Source organism: Nannobrachium achirus (assembly GCF_963921795.1).
Source record: "Nannobrachium achirus genome assembly, chromosome: 23".
Taxonomy (NCBI): domain Eukaryota; kingdom Metazoa; phylum Chordata; class Actinopteri; order Myctophiformes; family Myctophidae; genus Nannobrachium; species Nannobrachium achirus.
Window position 1 is genome coordinate 42,592,342 of NC_137830.1, and position 21,024 is coordinate 42,613,365.

Below are 21,024 nucleotides of genomic sequence, written 5' to 3' on the forward strand. Positions count from 1 at the left end.
GACGCAACTCTTACCATCTCTATGGCTCTGCTCCAGTCCAAACTCCCTACTCCAGAGCTGTTTCCGCCCTTTTCCTTTCCAAAGAAAATAGCCTCCTGCTCCCGACAGCGATCGGATCGACGCACACGGCGGAACATCAATGATCAAAGTAAACCCCGACTCGTGATCGTATGAACATCAAACGTGTAGTCTACTTTTGTGCTCACGGACCGCAGCGAAAACACAACAACAACAAATCAACGATGCGCAAGTTTCCAGAGAGAGAAGGATGATGAACGCCAGTTCATAACCTCTACGGTAGGAAACCTTAAACTATCCCGTTCCTCATGGAAACAATCTAAACAATCACAAGCGCGATCGACGAACTGGATGAAGTTGAAGTCAATTTGTGGGGAAATTGGTTTACTCTGTTATAATAGTTAAAAGTGTAAAAAGGCGCCTTTTATATGGTTTTTTTGTTTGTTTTCGAAGCTTTTGAGTTCAGTTTTCTGCAAAAACCACAAAACTTGTGAAGTTGACTTCATGCAGTGACGTCACGTCGAGACCCATTTGTTACAATGTGGCGATAGTATCATGTAGCAAACTTTACGGGTAGATAATGTGTAATAACTAATGATGTTTTACATTTTATGTTGAAGGTATATTTCCTCTATCGGTACCAGTCCCATCTCGTCTCCCAGCTGAAGTGGTAAGTAGCCTGGCTATTAGCCTAAAGAATTTTTCAGCATTGTGGTTTTGGATGCGAAATAACGGAAACAAACAGCTTGTGAATACACCAATAGTCATAGATAAGAAATAGTACATTTTGTTACTAGAGTCTATGATGCTGTTTTGGTTATTTTAATAATAATAACCAGTATTATTATCTATTATTAATGATATAATAATAAGATTTGTGTTCATGTTTATTCACTTTAAATTATTTAGGTAGGCCTATGTTCCCATTCCCATCAGAAATGAATACCAGAATGACTGATTTTCACAAACATGTGATGTGAGCATTCTAAATATTCATAATGAGTAGAGTTCTACTATAAGAAGTTGTTGATTGTGTGTTGCAGTGTCTCTCAATTCAGTCATGGCTCGTGGCTGCATCTGCTGTGTTAAATACATGCTCTTCCTCTTCAACCTGCTCTTTTGGGTATGTGATGATCGCTTACATTCTCTTACAACCATTCTGAAAAGATTCAAACTTCAAAGAAGAACTTAGGCTACATACTCAGGAAGGTTACTTATAGAGGTGTAACAATATAGTAACTGTGTCAAAGAATCGATTTAAGTTAGATAGATAGATAGATAGATAGATAGATAGATAGATACAATGATCTACTATATGTGTGTAATCTCTGTGTTCATGTCAAGGTGCAGATTTGTCCATATTTGTTCAAATACAATATCCACGTATTTGTCAGAGAATCAGTGTGTTTACTTCGATTTTCGATTTTAAATCATTGTATCATATCACCATGAATGAACCAATATCGTCCATGTATCGTATCGTCAACCATGTATCGTGATGTGTATCGTATCGCTGTTAAAATGTATTGTTACACTCCTATTACCTAGTTGTCTATAGATTAACAGTAGGAGAAACATAGGCTACAAGTAAAGACCCTCATATTAGGGCATGCATGGTGATATGACTAACATTAACATTTCAAATAAAATTTACATTTCTGTTTGGCTTTTAGGCTTCGTAAAAAACAAAAAGTGTGCAGGGCAGAAATGGCAAATAACTTTAACACATACTGACAAAAACACGAATAGCGGAAATAGACATATCTTCAAGCTCAAAACACATGACGCGTTTTGAGCTTGTTTGTAGATCTGCTATTTCCACTATTTTGGAAAATATTGAAAATATTTTCAACATGGAAATGATTATGACAATAATGCAAAAAAGAATTGCGATTATCTCTAAATATTGCGATTTAAGGGCGATTATGTCATAATTGTGACAGGACTAAGCCCTGCTTTGTATGCTCACAAATAATACATTATATGTATCATTGTGTATTTGTCTGCCTTCCATTCAATCCCATTCAATGCTAGTCAGTCACTTCTCACACCAGTTGATTCTAACTCGACAGCAGCTGTTAATCTTAACAGCTGATGCCCCCCACGGATGCTTACTTCTACCCTCTTGTCAGCATAATCTGTCTATAGTACGCCACATCTATTGGAGTGCTTTTAGCACATATCCTTGTAAGACCATTTAGAATAATGATAACGAATTTATTTATATATAGAATAGCATCTCTGGTAGACTGGACACTATAAGAACTGTCTGAGATTGCGTGCTCAAGAGTCTTGCAGGCCGGGCCAGGAGGCCTGATGCTATGAACTGTAATGCTGTTACTCTGCTCAAATATTCATCTAATAAATAGTCAACCTTCACACCTTCAGTGTTGATTTCGTTGACTACCGGTAAAACTATGATGAAAAATGTTTGTTGACTATTTTTTCACTTTTCACTGACGGAAACTAAATAAACACCAAATAAAAATGTTGTAAATTTTGTGAACAAATAAAAACTAGACAAAAATGTTTGGGAGGGACTAGTGGAGAAGAGATCCAGTAGAACGAAAAGACACGTAATTTTATGTTTGGTTGCACTCGGGTGTTGCGCTCTGAAAACAGCAGATCTACAAGCTCAAACGCATTGCGTTGCAACGCGTTGTGAGCTTGGCTTGGCTATTTTCAGCATGCAACCAAGTGTTAAATTGGCCATTATGACCCAAAATTGCCATTGCTGCATTGCAGAAATAAAAGGCTCACGACATCAACTGTAGAATAATCTTATATTTAGTCGCCTAAAACTAGACTAAAACTAAAACATTTCAGATGACTAAAACTCAATGGAATTTCATTCAAAAGACTATGACTAAACGATTGCTAGATGATTATGATTGTCAAAATCAACACTGCTTCACCTTGACTGGATATTCATATTTTTTATTCTATTGTGTCTTTCAGCTGGGTGGGTGTGGGCTGCTGGGTGTGGGGGTATGGCTGTCCGTGTCCCAGGGCAGCTTTGCCGCCCTGTCGCCCTCCTTCCCATCGCTCTCTGCTGCCAACCTCATCATCACCCTGGGCACCGTTGTCATGGTGACGGGCTTTCTGGGCTGTCTGGGTGCCATCAAGGAGAACAAGTGCCTGCTGTTGAGTGTATGTAAACTACAAAACCCATAATGCATCACTGTAGTGTTGATATGTGTAGCGCTTTAAAAAACAAGGTTACACAGTGCTTTAGTTTGAATTTGTAGGTGTTAGTCAATATTTATTTTATTTCTATGTATTTTATAGAATACACATATTTGTTTATGTTAATTATTATTATTATTATTGTATTATCGTATGTATTATTCAGGTAACTTTCACTTTTCTGGTAAAATCTGTAGGTTACATCCAGTCTTTCTCCTTTTTGTTGGCAGTTTTTCATTGTTCTGTTGATCATCCTGTTGGCTGAACTGATTCTCCTCATCCTCTTCTTCATCTACACAGACAAGGTACTGTAAATGCCATACTTTGCATATCTATACTATAATTTTGCGAATGTCTGAGTGAGTGAGTGAGTCAGTGAGTGAGTGTCTGTCTGTCTGTCTGAAACAGCGTTTCTCCTCAGTGGCTGGAGCAATTGATCTGAAATCGCATCACCATTAGCATATGAACACACCTGACATAACTGTGAAGCCCGTTTGTCACTTTCACAAATCATATACTGTATATTAGCATTTTTATGGTGTATCTACTATCTATTCTGCATCTAGCATGAGGCACATCTATTCTGCATCTAGCATGAGGCAACATGTTTAACCAGCTCTCTCTGTGTGTGTGTGTGTGTGTGTGTGTGTGTGTGTGTGTGTGTGTGTGTGTGTGTGTGTGTGTGCAGGCAGGCGGGTGTGTGCGCAGGCGGGTGGGCGGGCGGGCTGGGGGGGGGGGGGGTAGCCATTAAACGAAACGGGTATTTCTTACATTGATGCTCCTACATATTATCATGCAAGCACCAGTTAAAGTTACTTTCCATCCCTCATATACTGTGTGCACAGTGCACATCCCATAACCCACACACTGCACATCATTTTGGAGCTCATATCTTTGAACGGGTAAGGGCTAGTCCATATTAGTTCCAAAGACATGTCTTTGATCTGTCATGATTATACCAATATACCATCCTACTGTATGTCTGTACAGGTGAGTGAAAATGCCAGACAGGACCTGAAAGAAGGCCTGGTTCTTTACACCACGGAGAACAACGCTGGTCTGAAGGATGCATGGAACACGATACAGACAGAGGTATGACACAAGCACGGCACTGAGCCCTACAGTGTTTGAAAGTTTTATTGTTCTCATTTCTTACTGGTTTTCGCTCAGCAGTCAGTACCTGCCCAACTTTGGGTTTTGGATGTGCATGTGAAAATTAATGCTTGCAGGCACTCCTTGGCCTGTCCACAGCATGCACAATAAACTTGGCACTGTTTGTTCAAGCGGTTTTCAGACAGAAAAAAAAGAAAAACATAATCTCCCCCCTTTCCTTTGGCTGGGTCTTGATATTAAAGCATAGCATTGCTACAGTTGACTCTTACAGGTACAACCCATACCAAAACATGTTTTGTGTAACAGGATATGTAATGTTCTTTGAATAACATACACTCACTTCCAAAAAAAATAAAAAAGAATATTCAGTATACGGCTGTATAATGATAATTTGTTGCCAGTTCACCCTCTCATCCATTCCCTTTATCTCTCAGTGGCGGTGTTGTGGGGTCATGAGCTATACCGACTGGCACGCTGCCCTGCAAGAGAAGGTAGTGCCTGACCGCTGCTGTCAGGACATCTACCACGACTGTGGGCGCAATGCCTCCAATACCTTCTGGACACGGGTGAGTTGGGTGCACGACGTGTGAGTGAAAACAATAAAGGGGAGTTCTTTTTTATTTTCAACATTAACCACATGAATCCTGGCGTCCCTATTCTGGGGCGAACATTTGCCAAAAATACAGATCTACATAGATCTAGTATAGAGCCCTGGGTGAGCCTGGATAACGAAGACGTACTAGGGTTTAAGTGGTTAGGCACTGTTCCAACATTCTTTGAAAATAGCTGATCTATAAGCTCACATCATTATCTTTGCAATACTTAACAGTTCTACTGCCAGATTTATTATTTATTTATTGGGGCTGGTGCCAGCAAAAAGCAGCTTACCTTTGCGATGTTATAGAAAAAGATCTATTGATTATTTCCAAACGATTTGTTTTTTTCATTGAACCTATTATATGTGTACTTTAGCCAAGCTGGCGGCAGAGGGCAGCCTTATACAAAGAATGAATGTGAATTGGGTCGCTCCGCTTGCCGTCCATTCAGAGCATAGAAATACATTTCTAGATCAGATCCACAGAAAACAGCCAGGAAGTGATTTGGGACTCCATTATTGTCTACGTGCGGTGGAAATTTTAGAGCAGCGTTACGGGAGATTGCATATTGAATGTTTCTAAATAGCCGTGATCCACCAGTTAATAACATCCACAGTACCCAGGGGCAGCCATCATGTGTTAATGGTAAAATCAGCAGTAGCCTACAGTATTTGAGTGTTTAAAACCCATTTAGAACGGGTACACATTATTGTGCATCATTATGTTATGCTTTAACTGTTGAAAAATAACAGATATACAAGCTTGTAGATCTGCTATTTTGGAAAAATCGTGAAAATTTCAATTTTGACCCGATTCTATTAATTATCTTTTGAATCCTTCTAAGGTTTTTTGAAAAACCGATAATACTTTGTTGACCCGAGTCAGGTCTATAGGCTACTTGGTCCCCTCCATTTTTCCCCCCTTCACCAAATCGCTACACTGAAAATAGATAACTGTGTGTTGTTCTCTCAGGGCTGCTATGAGAAGGTAGAGGAGTGGATGGATGACAATAAACACCTGCTTGGAACCATCGCCATGTGTGTGTTGGTCATACAGGTACAGTAAGCAGCTGTCAAACACTCGAGACATGGAACATCGCTACATGCTGTGCTCTATTATTTATTATTCTGATTCAATGTTCAATTGTTTTCACAGCTCCTCGGAATGGCTTTCTCAATGACGCTTTACCAGCAGATTCACCGAGCAGGAAAGAAGTATGAAGCTTGAGGGTCTTTCTCTCTGTTACACACACTTAATTGTGTCTTCAAGTGCCACAACTCAACATTTCCTTACTTGCCTTGACATTACATGTGCCTTTTATTTTTATAGTACAGTAAATAAACCACACATACTTGTAATGCATGCCACTGTAGCCTTTCTCATCTACACATCCAGGTATTGCTGTGAATAGTATTTGAATTAGTATTTTTTTATGAATATCGCATGATTATCTCGATATAACCAGTGTTTGTATTTAAATGATTTGTTAAAAGAAAAAGCTTAAAGGCTCTACCAAACAAAATGGAGTAAAAAGTGGAATAAAGGGAGCTGTATTGGGCTGCTGGCTTAAAAAAAGGTTTTGTAAAACCACCATTATAACATGATTAAGACATGTTCAATAAAAAACAGATTATTACTCTGTAATGGGATAAAGACGTTGATTTGACTCGGCTGATAGTTTTCGGGCCTAATGATTGGCTGTCTCTTTTCTATCGATTATTCAGTCTTGTTTGGTATGCTGTTTACTTCACACCAGCCCTTTGATTTTGCTGATAATAGGTAAAGTTCTAAACACTTGCAACCTTAAAAATGTAGGTGTGATAAGTAGGTTGGCTCAATAAACCATTTGGTCTCTGAAAGGACAAACATTGTTGCTGTTTGTTGGGCAATCATTGAAATACCTTTGGTTGCTGTAGTTATTGAGTAACTGATAGCTGTACCCATAATATTCTGTGTCTAAGACAGAATCCTAACAGAAGGAAAGAGCATACAGAGGTCAGGTTCTGCTGAGAATAGTTGAAAAATAAAAAGAAGAAACTATTGTTAATTTGACCATCAAATACACGTCTTATATAAACACACACACGCCATTATCTCTGCCACCGTTGGCCCTATCGATGCCAAACTTTGCACAGGCACGTCCCGTTTTGGCGACGTAAGTAAGTACATTTTAGTAAGTACATTTTATTTATATAGCACTTCTCACAGAGAAAACCCACAAAGTGCTTGACATACAATAAAAATACATAACATATATGCGGTGGCGCATGCTTAACAAGAACAGATCTAACAGGATGCTATCTTGCAGATCTGTTCTTTTTAACCACAGGATTCATTTTGCCCTGAAACATAACAGCCGTGCTTTTAGGAATCCTATACTGTACTATCAGACAGTAAGCTTGCAAATCAGTTATTTTTGCGCACCGCACACGATTACTATCCACATCTTACTGCCGTCCCAAGCAGTCGCCTTATCGGCACGGCAGAAAAGCGTGAATGGAAATTTGCATGTCGCCCTATCAGTACGGTAGGAGACCCCGTTAGTACATTTCGCCTTATCACTACGTCGCCAAAACGGGATTTTCCCACTTTGCACACACACTCCTTGGATGGCAAATCACAACCTCCAGCTGATTTCTCACATGGCCCTCTTCTAGCGTCATCATCAGGCCGATTTTTGCAAAACAAATTTTCGGACACTGCTCCTACAGATTTTGGCCAGTATCTCTAAAGTCATGTCATCAACATGGATCTGTCCCATTTCCCAGATTCTCTCCTGATTGGCTACGATTGCCTTCTAAAGTTTGTTTATGCGACGTGACAGTCGCTTTATCTCCCGATTAGGTAGTCTTACTGGTTAGGAACAACTATTAAGAATCAGGAAGGTGTTGTCAACCGGTCACCTCTCTTATGAGGATGACTGGATGTTGGTTTATTTATTCTCAGTAAAAAACTACACACTGTACAGCAGTGATCATCAACCTTTTTAATTTCAAGAATCTACAGTTTGACATGTATTATTTTACTGTAAAAAATAAAGTATAATTTAACTTTCTGAAAAACATCAAAACGTTATTGGCAAATACGGTATAGTTTGCAGATCATTGTTTTCTGTGGCTAGAAGTCCATAGTCTTGTCATTGTCATAGACAACATTGCCTTCAATGACAACATAGCGGATAAGCTCCTGGTGTCCACCCAGTTGGTAGATGAGATGTTCCCACCTGCAGTAGAACAGAAAAACACATGAAGTCAACATTGTACACATTTGTACTAACTACAAGTTGTAGTTCTCTGGACACGGGTGTACTAACGGGTGTGATAATGGTGCAAGCCAAGTTGGACGTGGGATGTTTCAGTCTTGGAACTTCCTACTTTCCAACTCAGAGTGTTCAATTGGTTGTGGAACAAAATGGACGACTGAAAGATATACCGGTATGTGTTTTTTTTTTGTGTTTGTTTTTTTTGTGCATGCTTTCACAACAATAAAGGCTGATGTTGAACAGATGTTCAACCTATTCTGCATTATCAGAAACTTGAAGGTCTGCTTAAAACTGTAAAACGCTCTGATATCTCATTTGAACCTTTCAATACGAATGTTGCCATGTTGCTTCTTGTATTTGTCAAGTCTCAAGTAACACATCTCTGAAAAGTCAGAGAGCCCAGAGAAAAGCCCAGCAGAGGATCATTCGTGTGGAGTTTTCCTACTCTGAAATCTGAAACTTCTCATTTATCACTTGGAATGAATACCACACAGCTCATTTACATATTTGATAAATGATAACTGAATGAGGTGAGGTGTGGGCTAACAAGACAGGAGGTTCTGCTAGGATAGCGGGTGATGGTTTGACAGCTCATGCTAAAGTATGTTTGAGTGCAACATCAGATAGCTAGGTAATCCTTTTGTGCAATCTGATAGTACTCATTGCATGTTTGCGAGTGTTTGTTCAGTAACAGGAGTCTCCATGTCTCTCCAGCTCTTAATAAACGGGGAAAAAATCAGGTTGTGATACCAAATGCTTGAGCAGACAAAATTGGAACTGGAACACAAAATGGGTACTCTCCTGATTGGCCCCTGGCGTCCCTTTTTTGTAAATTGGCCCCAAAAAAAAAGGTCCGCCAGAGTTGAAATCGAGCTGTCAGATCGTCTACATCCTTGCTAATTTACCGCGTGGTGTTGAGGACCAGCAGGTCTCCATGTTTATTGACTTCCAGGGAGCCGTGTGTGTGGGATCTCCCCAGGGCGTAGGCTGCATTGATGGTGGCCGCGGCCAGAGCCTCTGGCATCGACATCCTCATGTTCACACAGGCCAGGTGCATGACCAGTGGCTGTAAACCCATAGGCAGAAAGCAAGGTAAAGTGGAGAAAAAGGACGAGAGTGATCAAAGAAACATATCGTTGCTGTCGGGCAGAAACCTCCTATCTTCATATTTTACGTTTCACGTTTTTGTGATGTTTTTTTTTAATTATTATTCTCGTAAATTAACGCCCCACTTCATCATACTACAGAGTCACTCAAAAGCAAGCATCAAAAGTAGTAGATCTTGTCGATCTGTTACTGTTACGAACTTGCTAATGGATCTGAATCCTGAATAGTTACAGTTTTGGACATATGAGGTTTCCACCCAGACAGAGACGATATGGGTATTAACTACAGTGCCGTCTGTAACCCACTTGTGAGTGATACATTTGGAGTCTTTTAACAGGACACCTTTATTTCTCACCCCTTCACCTCCCTCTGTCTCATCTTGCCGACCACCATCTTTGACAGTGCTGTGGTACTCACCATGGAACAGCAGTAGGCATTGGGGTTGAAGTCACTGCCCAGGGCGACAATTACTCCAGCCTCCAACATGTCCCTGGCCCGGGGCTGGGGGAGCCTAGACACCAACAGGGGTGTAAAGTAACTAAGTACATGTACTCAAGTACTGTACTTAAGTACACATTTGAGTTATGTGTACTTTACTCGAGTATTTCCAATTCAATTCCCAATACTCCACTACATCTCGGATCCAAATAATGTACTTTCACTCCACTGCATTTATTTGAAAACTTTAGTTACTACTTACTTTGCAGATATAAATTATAATATTATAAAACATACATAAACCACTTTAGCCCTATTTTATACCTAGGCTGTTTGAAAATAGTCGATTTGCAAGCTCACATGGCAACGCACTGTGAGCTTGTAGATCTGCTATTTTCAAACATTCTGTACCATTACTTTTGGTACTTTAAGTATATTTTGATGACACTTTCGTTCAAGTAGATTTTGAATTCCGGACATTACTTATAAGAGAGTACATCTACATTGCAGAATGCGAGTACTTTTTCCACCACTGCTAGACACCAATAATGACTGTTAGATAACCCAGGACTGTAAAATGTGTGTGTGTGTGTGTGTGTGTGTGTGTGTGTGAGTGTGAGTGTGAGTGTGAGTGTGAGTGTGTGAGTGTGTGTGTGTGTGTGTGTGTGTGTGTGTGTGTGTGTGTGTGTGTGTGTTGCACTACCGCAGAATGTAGGCTGTAGTTGGCAGAAGGACAGCTGCTGTTTTTGCTGTTGCCATGGCAGCGATCCCCTCATCTGTAACCTCTTCCAGGTGACTAATGGCTAAGGCTCCAAGCTCTGCCCCCAACTTGAACATAAACAAAAGCACATTAATGCTGCTACTGGAAATAGGGGTCCCCAAACCCCACTTTGAGAACCACTGGTGTATGGTGACTGGCGTGGTGATACGGTTGATCAAATCCACTCCGAATAAAATAAGTCGCAAGGGGGGGAAAGTGGGACAGAGTTAAGGGGCCCACGGTGGAGGGGACTTAATTATTTTATACTTTAGTTATTGAACCGAGTGCCGCGCTGTGAGCTTGTAGATTTGCTATTTTTGAAAAAGTTGTGAAAATGTGTGCAAATCTTTGAATATGTGTGTTTTTTAAGCGGACATTTGCAAATCAAATTTTGCTTCTGGGGGGTCCCTGGAACTAAATATCTTGAGATGGGGATCTGTGGCCAAATACATAATGATGTTGAGGGTTTAAAAAAAACCTTCAAAGACAAATGTTCAGTTTTTCAAAAATTGCAGATCTACAAGCTCGCAGCACGGCACTCGATGCTGCGCTGTAAGCTTGTATATCTGTTATTTTATTTTTCAATAGTTAAAGCACAAAATAACGCAGAGAATCCTTGTACCCAGGGCCAAGAATTTGGTGCGAAACCCCTGCTTGCCATATTATTCTGCATGTGTACTGAATAATACCTGTGCAGAGTTCATGGGGTGGAGTTCGTCTCCATGGAAGTTGATATTGAGGCCCATGTCTTTACCAGCCTGCAGGATGGAGCGCGTGGAGCTGAGATCAAACACCCCCTCCTCACAGAACACGTCGATGTTGTCCACCCTCAGCGTCCCCGCAGACATACGCTCCCTCAACTGTGGCAACTGAACCTGCAGTATGTCCTCTGTGGCCTCTGGAACCGTCTTACCCCTGAGAAAGAGAGTGAGTGCAGTGGTCCTCAACCTTTTCGGGATCAGGGCCCCCACTTGAAAATCTCAAAAGATTTTTGTGGCAACAACACCCATCTGACCACATTGGATCAATGGAACTAACGCAGTAGAACTCAAAATCACAATCTTTTGCATATATGTATTTGTTTATATTAATGTAACATAATTAAATCTTTTGGGGGCCTACACTTGATATCCTTGTGGCCCACAGGTTGAGAACCACTGTGATAGTGGACAACTGTGACCTGAAAGATTGATTGAGTCGAAAATATATTATTAGTTCTGGAATGTTATCAGAATAATGTCAAATCTGGGAATAAATTCCTTACCAAGAAATGTCTTCACATGTTTGTAAATGTTTGAAATTCAATTTCCCTAGGGGAATTTTTGACTGCTGCTGAAAGTTGGGGTACCATTAACTTTACTCTACAGGGTGGAAAAGTCTGCTCCAAGTAGCAGGTGAGGGGTCAAACTAGGGTTTTTTCATGATTCTGAATGATTAGCCCAATGAGTGTTTTTCATGCAAAACAAATGCAATGGCTTCAAACTAGGAGCTTTTCATGATTCTGAACGTCAGAATCATGAAAAGCTCCTAGTTTGACCCCTCACATGCTACTTAAAAAGCAGATTTCTTTTGTGTATTTTTTTTCCTGTATAGTAAAGTTAAAGGTACCCCAACTTTCAGCAGCGGTCAGAAATTCCCCTAGGGAAACTCAAATTCAAACGTTGTTAGAATTGTTACTAGACACTTTTACAAACACATTGGTGAAGGCATTTCTTGGTAAGAAATGTATTCCCAGATTTTATTAACCCCTCACTATATCTTAGGCAAGCGACATGGTATAAGACAGAAGATTTGCCTCTAGCCCGCTACTCAAACTCTAACAAAACTTTACAGACTTAGGACTCACTGTTCAGTTACTGTACTGTATATAGCTTCAATGATTTTCTTTAAAAAGATCAGGGTGTGTGGATAGTTTCAAGTGTCACCAAGATAGTTAGTGTTCAGTACTTGGGCACAGCATGGGCTCCACAGTAGGTTGAGGAGATGTTGATGGGCAGCGTGCGTCTGGCTGTCTCTATCACCTCCAGCATCTTGAGCTCTGTCTGCAGCTCCAGACCATAGCCACTCTTACATTCCACCAGGGTGGTGCCAGCTCTCTGCATCCGATGCAGCCGGCTGGTCAGAGAGGCCAGCAAGACAGAGGCCGGGGCTGCCCGGGTGTGATCCACAGTGAAGTGGATGCCTCCACCAGCCCGATGCACATCCATGTAGGTGGCGCCAGCGAGCTGCATGTATTGTACAATACTTATTGCATTACCTCTCCAACTGAGACTGATTTACTAACTAATGCTGGAATGTCTGGTTCCCAAACACTGTGTCAGGAGTCAGGACCCATTTGTGGGTCGTAGACACAATTTTTGGGGTCCCTTAATTTTTTGGTTCCCTACATTTATTAGTTTTTAATCATTTCAAAACATTTTCAAAAAACACCTCCACCCCACACACAAAATAAAGGCAATAATGTCATGAAAAGGCAATGATTCTCTCAGTAATTTCATGAATAAATAAAATGAAAATCTAAGAAATTCAATAAATTAGAAAACAAATGTTTAAGAATTCATGGAAATAGCTGATCTACAAGCTCACAACGTGGCGTGAAGCGACACGTTGTGAGCTTGTAGATCTGCTGTTTTCACTAGTTGGGTCCCGGCCCCCGGGCAAACGTCTAATTTCTCTTTTGGGTCACAAGCTAAAAGGTTTGGGGACCACTGACTGACATAGTGTATGCAACTCAGAGGTTAAGCGGAAACATCGAGATCACAATTGTATACCTTCATGGCAAATTCATGCACCCTGTCACCAGCCCAGACAGGATGGGTGTGAGCATCAACCAAACCTGAAACAAGAATATTCCTCCAGTAATTGCCATGACTGCCACTGATTTTAATGTTATGCAATGGAATTCACAGATCACACATCTATGGACCGTGAAAATAGTCCAGTTCTGCTCGGCTGCCATGGAAGGACACTCACCAGGTATGACACACATCCCTGTTGCATCAATCACTTTTTCAAAAGACTCTTCTAAATATTGGGACTTGATGGTATTTGCAGGCCCCACCGCTTTAATCAGGCCATCTCTGTAGAAATAGATAACGCATTACTAGATATGTAATACGTTAGATACTAGAAGACTCCTAAAATAACATACCACAGATCACTTATTGTAAGGATTTCAATACGCTTAATACAGCCCACAAAATCTGCCAAAATGTAGTGATTGAAATAAACCAAAGTATCTTACCTCCCAATTACTATGCTACCATTTTCAATTACATAAAGGTTCTGCATTCCATCCTTTGTCAGGTACTTTTCTCCTTGGTTGCAAATCAAGACTACCTGTTTAGCATTCTTTACCAATAGTCTGTAATTGCTGGACATTTTGTAATTCTGAACAGACCAAAAAAATGAGTCTCTGCAAGAAGTGTTCACTCACTGTCGTGGTTTGGAGAAAAGCAAATATTTGACCAGGAGAACAAAGTTCAAAGTGTAAAAAAAAAAAAGCTGTTATGGTCTACTCCCATCATTTGCATACACAGAAACAACAACTGACATGGATTACTTAACTTCTGTTAACAGCTTAACTTTCAACCCCTGGCCTCCCTTACAAGCTCATAGATTCATTTTCGCATCTACATACCCAGAATAGGGATGCTAGGGTTAAGAAATCATACCAATAAAACTCAAGACGACAAATGTAAGAAAGGGTACAATATTCTTTATTGTCTGTATAACTGGACTTGCATACAGTAAAAAACGAAGAAAATATTTTTCAAAACTTAACCTAACCCCAAGCGACATGGTGAACACAAAGGTTTGTACAAAAGTACAAAGTAATACAACTAAAAAAGACAAACGCACTCATACAGGGAATCATTTGGAGCCTCATCTCCTGGCACCTTTTCATTACTCTCTCATTTCACCATCTTCCTCCTCTTCTTCTACACCTCTGATGTACAAGACATTATTGCACCTGTGGAGATGAAGAATGTCTTAGTACATAAAGTAATCTTAACAGAACGGGGTTTATCAGTCATCAAAGCCCCAAGCTTCCATAAAATAAAATGATAGGGCTAATAAACCTGTAAATGAATTTTATTTTATTGTAGATGTAAAATAGCTTTATATAGCCATAGTAACCATTGCTTGCTATATAGTGTTTCTTCAGTAATGGGATGGGTATTTTCAGATCAGGATACCAATTTCATCCAGAGAACGCACAACAGGATAAACAAGAGAAAATCAGCAGTCAAAATGGAACTGGAGCACTATGGGTGCGTTTGGATATATAGCACTGAGTGCTAAACAAACCAATGCGTTAGTGCGCTCCCGGTGCGCATATCCCAACGCAACTGAATGCTATAAGTGGGTTCTCTCTCCTGATTGGATGAAATTGGTGATACAGCTAAAATTATATTCTGTTTATTTAGGAGCTGGAGAGACCCGTTACAGAACACACTATAACAATGATTACTATCATAATATAGAGCAGGGGTATAGATCAAATAAGTTAAAGCTCTTAATATTATAGCGCTTTCTAACAATTATCGTTTTCTTAGCCACGTTTCTTTTTAAAAGATTTTCCATCTTAACTGGACTACCGTCTGATGGAAGCCAGTTTTTCTACATAAAGTACAGTGTACATTATCAAAATGTATATTACCTGATCAGCACTTCTCCCAGATGACCTGCTAATGCACCATCCACATACTCTTCTGTGTTTGCCAACTGTTTAGGGGACAAGCACAACATAAATGTCAAACATCATCTTATACTGGATGGTTTATTCACATGGCAACAGAGATTTAACAAACAGTGACTGTAGAAGTTCACACTTGGCAACAGTTGCTCTTCCAATTTAACCCATTAAAACCGGGAAAGTCAAATTAGCTATCAGTATATGTTTTTCAATATATGTTTTTCAGAAAACTTTCATGATTTAGATTCTAACAGTGGTTCAGAAAAATAGCAGATATACAAGCTCACAGCGCTTGTACATTAGTGATGGGAAATCCCGTTCATTTCGTTCACAGTAATGATCCGTTCAAACGATCGTTCACATTCACCGACCGTGAAAAACGTGCTTAAGAATTTTAATCAAATTTCTTCTGGGGATCCCTGGCGCAAAACATTTTCAGATGGGGGTCCATGCCCAAACACATATCATTTTGGGGGCACAAAAAGGATTTTTATGTCCTGATTTATATTGAGGCAATTGTAATCGGCCTTGGTATTTTTTATAGTATACAACATGCAGAGTACAGACCTGCATGTTCATGTATCCATCCACAGACACCAGGTAGCCTTTGTATTCCATCCCCCACTTCAGCTTCACCATGACTGGTTTGCCTGTCAGGCCGTTCAGGAAGGGCTTTGGGTTCAGAGGTAAACTCTATGGAGAAACGAGATGCAACAAATAAAATAATCACATGATCTGGTAACGCGTTAGGGCTGATTTATGCTTCGGCGCTAGCAGGAAATACCAAATAGCCTAAGTACATTTTCTTAAGTAGTAATTTTAAGGTATTTGATTACGTATTTCCAATTTCCAATAGTTTCAATTCTACTACACTATATCTCAATCTCAGATCCAAATATTGCACTTTTACTCCACTACATTTATTTGAAAAGGGAAAACTTTAGTTACTTTGTAGATTGATTATCATTACAAAACATACATTAACCACTTCAGCCCTATATTATATATTTCAGCCATTTGATAATAGCATATAGTATATACAATAACATTACAAGCTCACTATGCGAAGCATTGGGAGCTTGTAGATATGGTATTTTCAAAAGATTTTCATACATTTTAAAACTTGAAATGGGACATAATTCTGCATAATGAGTACGTTTGGTGCTTGCCTTAAGTACATTTTGATGCTTTTATTCAAGTACATTTTGAAATCCGGCCTTTTTCTTAACGTAACAGAATATTTCTAATTTTCTATATTGCAATATTGATACTTTTATTTAAGTAAAACATTTGCGTACCTTTTCCACCACTGACTGATAGCTTATAGATAAGTCATTTTCATTTAACATGATGACCAGTGATGTTAGATTATAAAATATCTCTATGCATCTTCTCTAACAGCAATAGCATGTGTTAAAAGAAAAGGAGACATGCACAAACTAACGTAGGCATACACATGGTTTAGTCTATAGGTGATAACATTACAGTAAGAGCAATCATGTTATAATGGTCTCGTTCATTCGTTTGAATGAGAGACTGCTAACGTTAGCTAGCCATATACTAACTAAAAAGCTAACAGCAAAGGGCGGTGATAAAACATGTTTTCTCAAAAACAACGGATAACAAACAGATCTCGTATTGCATTCTCACCATTTCCCCTCAGTTGTGTGTTCTAAATCTCTCTGGATTTGGACTTTATTCTTCTAACGACACAATAACGTAACACACAGCACGCTTTGCTTTGCCGCCGGGCCGGAAGTGACAGTACACTGTGTCAACTTTAACCCGAAACGGAAGGAACCAATGGTAAACTCATATACCGCCATCTAGCGGCTTGGGGTTTACAGTGCACAGACGAATAACAACATGGACTGCCTAATTTCTTTCAGCAGGTACAGTGATTCTTCTGTTAGTTTCTTATAAAACACTTTCCACCTCAGATAAGAAGGTATTCAGAGTTCTAATTTGTCAAGCATGTTGTCTATATCAGCTGAACCCTTCACCCATGACTGGAACCAAAATGTAGGCCTGTGGCATCTTGATCCAATGAAAACATGTCACCCGAACACTGCCCTTGTCTAAGAAATGTTTAGACATAATAGTTAGTTAGCTTTATTTCATAACCATGACCTGGTTTTAGGAGGAAAACATGTGTGAATTCATTGCCATATCTGGGTCATGTTGTCTCTGTCTGGGCATGGTCTACTACAGATCTCACTCATTTTTCTATCGTGAAGCATTGGGTTATCAAAGCTTCTGACAAGTTGAAACCTGACATTATGAATCAAACTAACATCTAACTTCCTACAGTGAGGCCTGGGCTTTGACGGAAATTCCTCTGAAATTACTCTAGGCCTTTCTATGCATGTTTGAAATACTGATGTCCTTACATCATTTAGACAGTTTTTTCCCCCTTTTTTCACCACAGTTTTTGGATGTTTTGGATTGAACCACCTATTTGTTATTACTAACCAATCAGTCAGTCATCACGCCTGTTATGGTGTATGTATGCAGTCATGCCTGTGGTGTGTGTGTGTGTGTGTGTGTGTGTGTGTGTGTGTGTGTGTGTGTGTGTGTGTGTGTGTGTGCGTGTGTGTGTGTGCGTGTGTGTGTGCGTGCGTGCGTGCGTGCGTGCGTGCGTGCGTGCGTGCGTGCGTGCGTGCGTGCGTGCGTGCCGTGCGTGCCGTGCGTGCCGTGCCGTGCGCGCATGAGAGAGAGAGAGACAGAGAGCGTACGATCAGGCATCCCATAAACGTGCCCACTTCTTTGTTTGTGTCCGTTTGAATAAGCTACTCTAAAATGCGTCTACTTGTAAAGTGTTACAGGCTAAACTAAACCTTTTGATTTTCTCAGGTCAGTTTAAATGGGAGCATCACGGTCCAGCGCCAAAGAGCCCTTTGATGTTGGTGGAGGAGAGCTAAGTTCTGTCTGGTGGAGCTGACAGACGCAAGCTGAAGCTGTCTGCGGAGAGGCTGAGCCACAGGAAGCATAAAGCACGAGACTCCTCTCAGGCACTGACCATGTGTAAGTTCTCACATTTGGACACACAGTATGAATGAAAAGGGCCCAGCTTTTCTTCCGCAGCCTTTCATAGCGTAAATATCTCTTATGTAGGCTCAGTTATAAGTAGTGCTATAATGGCGGTCCACCATAAGTAGTACTGAGTCACATAATTGTGTGGGTGTGTCTTTGTTTTACCATCTTTTTGGAGCCCAAAAGTCTCAAGGATAGTAAAAAAACAACAACAAAAAGTGGGGCGATTATTTGTATTATTATTATTACTAAGGGCGGCCGAGCGTCTAGTCAGGGGCCAACCAACTCGGGAACGATGTAAATAGGGAATGAATGCTCCGCCCTTTAATGCAAACCCCATTAAACCTGTTGTCATAGGACCTGTTTTGACCATCTGTTTGCCTGTGTCCATTTATGTCCATATATAGAGATATCTGTATCTGTCTCTCTGCGTTCATTTTATGCCCATATGGAGATCTCTGCAGACACAGTGCCGGTTCCGGAAAACACTGATGTCAGACATGAGCTCTGCAAACGGAGATTCTGAACCTTTCGCGCCGGTTCCTGAAAACCGCGCACCTGGTCGGGTCGAGGCCGGGCACTGCACTCCCTGCTGCGTGCCGAAGTCTGTGTAATGCAAACCCCATTATACCTGTTGTCATAGGACCCGTTTTTGACATTATGTTTGCCTGTGTCCATTTATGCCCATATATGGAGATATCTGTACAGTATCTGTCACTACCTGCTGCGGCGGGGAACGCGCATGCCGAATTTGAAGCTGGTGGGACGAACGGTTCTCGAGATACGCGGATTACATACAATAAAACTCACAGAGATTGCCCGAGTATGCCCGTATATGGAGATCTTTGTCATTCTGCGTCCATTTTATGCCCATATATGCCCATATATGGAGGTATCTGTCTAATGCAAACCCCATTATACCTGTTGTCATACTGTAGGACCCGTTTTGACCATCTGTTTGCCTGTGTCCATTTATGCCAATATATGGAGATATCTGTATCTGTCTGTGTCCATTTTATGCCCATATATGGAGATCTCTGCAGACACAGTGCCGGTTCCGGAAAACCCTGATGTCAGACATCAGCTCCGCACACGGAGAATCCGAACCTTTCGCGCCGGTTCCGGAAAATCGTGTATCGGGTCGGGTTTGAATTTGAAGCCGGAAGAACGAACGGTTCTCGAGATACGCGGATTACATATCTGTACATAAATACAGACTCACAGATATTTTTTGTTGACTCATGTGGCGTACGTGATGTCAGAGCCTTTTATGAAGTGATGTCACAATGAGTCAGCGCGTGCCGAATCTGAAGCCGGTAGGACGAACGGTTCTCGAGATACGCAGATTACATACACAACACACTATTGTTCTTGGCGTTTTTACTCATCATCTGATGTAACTTTTTTCTCTAAGGGTTTTCCCTTTGAAGAACTTGCCGAGGTACCCAGGTCACCCAATCAGACATCACAATACCTTGATATTGTGATGTCATCCTTTTCCCCTATCTGATTGGTTGTGGTTTCCAATTAGAGAGTGAGATCATAATATATGGGCATAAAGGGGATTTGGTTCCCCTGTCATCCCAAGGATCTCCACATATCCATATATGGGCATACAAGGAATTTGTTCCCCTGGCATCACAGGGATCTCCATATATGGGCATAAAAGGGAGAGTCTGTCTGTCTGGGTAACATTTGTCTTTTTTGTTGATTGACTCTCATGCTCTGACATCAGTGCGATGTCATGGGAACCAAATCCCTTTTATTGCCATATTTGGAGATCCTTGTGATGTCAGGGGAACCAAATCCCCTTTATGCCCATATATGGAGATATGGAGATCCCTGTGATGCCAGGGGAATCAAATCACTTTTATGACCATATATGGAGATCCCTGATGTCATCAATATTAAGCCCATATCTGTGAATGCCAATATATAATCACTGATGTCAGGGGAACCAAATTCCTTTTATTGCGACCGTCAGGGAGCAGTTTACTATGAAAACCTCCACCGGCCGTCCGTCCGTCCGTCCGTCCGTCCGTCACACGTCACACGTGACCATCAACAAACGTCACACCTTTGTTGATGTTTAAATCGAAGAGTCTTGGTCAAATACTTCTGTTGGTTTCTGCACTGATCATTTATACAATTCAGCTGTGTTTGCTCGTGTCATCATGATGAGGTCATAAATCAGCCATGCCCAAATATAGATTTTACGGGTTTACATGCTTACTCAGTTATTCGTTATGTGAAAGTCCTATGACGTCTATGATATCTGACATCATCATACATACATTCCCTTTTATGCCCATAAATGGAGATCCCCTCTGTAGAACCAGCCACTGACATCACTGTAATGTCAGGGGAACCAAATCCCTTTTATGCCCATATATGGAGATCCCTGTGATGCCAGGGGAACCAAATCCCTTTTATGCCCATATATGGAGATATGGAGATCCCCGTGTTGCCAGGGTAACCAAATCCATTTTATGCCCATATATGGAGATCCCTGTGATGCCAGGGGAACCAAATCCCTTTTACGCCCATATATGGAGATCCCTTATGTCATCAATATTAAGCCCATATCTGTGAATATCTTTGGGTACCAGATGTCTCCATATATGGTTAAATGGTCCGATATACATCACTGGCTAGAAGACCAAGAAATGGTGCAACCTCGCCCTTTGCTTTTCTCCCTTAGGCATCTTACTGGTAGGTAGTTTAATGAGGAATGCAGTATGGTGGTAGGTAGGTAGTTATGGCCTTTGATGTAAGATTTTCACTTTCTAGGATAACTATATTTGCTATTCCC

At 40.7% G+C, this 21,024-nt stretch overlaps 3 protein-coding genes across 3 annotated transcripts; 1 reads left to right on the forward strand and 2 right to left on the reverse strand.

Moving 5' to 3' along the window:
* Positions 1-62: 62 nt before the first annotated feature.
* On the forward strand, positions 63-6,557 carry LOC308309233 (tetraspanin-9). The gene is made up of 9 exons (XM_080754741.1): positions 63-297; positions 639-688; positions 1,062-1,141; positions 2,977-3,168; positions 3,435-3,509; positions 4,195-4,296; positions 4,752-4,883; positions 5,886-5,969; positions 6,069-6,557. The coding sequence occupies exons 3-9, from the start codon at positions 1,079-1,081 to the stop codon at positions 6,138-6,140; spliced, it is 720 nt and encodes a 239-aa protein (XP_080610867.1). The 5' UTR covers positions 63-297; positions 639-688; positions 1,062-1,078; the 3' UTR covers positions 6,141-6,557.
* A 1,327-nt stretch (positions 6,558-7,884) lies between these two features.
* Positions 7,885-13,901, reverse strand: amdhd1 (amidohydrolase domain containing 1). Its single transcript, XM_080754740.1, has 9 exons — positions 13,725-13,901; positions 13,454-13,560; positions 13,252-13,316; positions 12,428-12,705; positions 11,170-11,395; positions 10,424-10,548; positions 9,700-9,793; positions 9,081-9,241; positions 7,885-8,136 (listed from the first exon to the last, which is right to left on the reverse strand). The coding sequence occupies exons 1-9, from the start codon at positions 13,859-13,861 to the stop codon at positions 8,031-8,033; spliced, it is 1,299 nt and encodes a 432-aa protein (XP_080610866.1). The 5' UTR covers positions 13,862-13,901; the 3' UTR covers positions 7,885-8,030.
* A 275-nt stretch (positions 13,902-14,176) lies between these two features.
* On the reverse strand, positions 14,177-16,945 carry snrpf (small nuclear ribonucleoprotein polypeptide F). The gene is made up of 4 exons (XM_080754090.1): positions 16,830-16,945; positions 15,747-15,872; positions 15,144-15,208; positions 14,177-14,453 (listed from the first exon to the last, which is right to left on the reverse strand). The coding sequence occupies exons 1-4, from the start codon at positions 16,830-16,832 to the stop codon at positions 14,387-14,389; spliced, it is 261 nt and encodes an 86-aa protein (XP_080610216.1). The 5' UTR covers positions 16,833-16,945; the 3' UTR covers positions 14,177-14,386.
* Between the last annotated feature and the right edge of the window lie 4,079 nt (positions 16,946-21,024).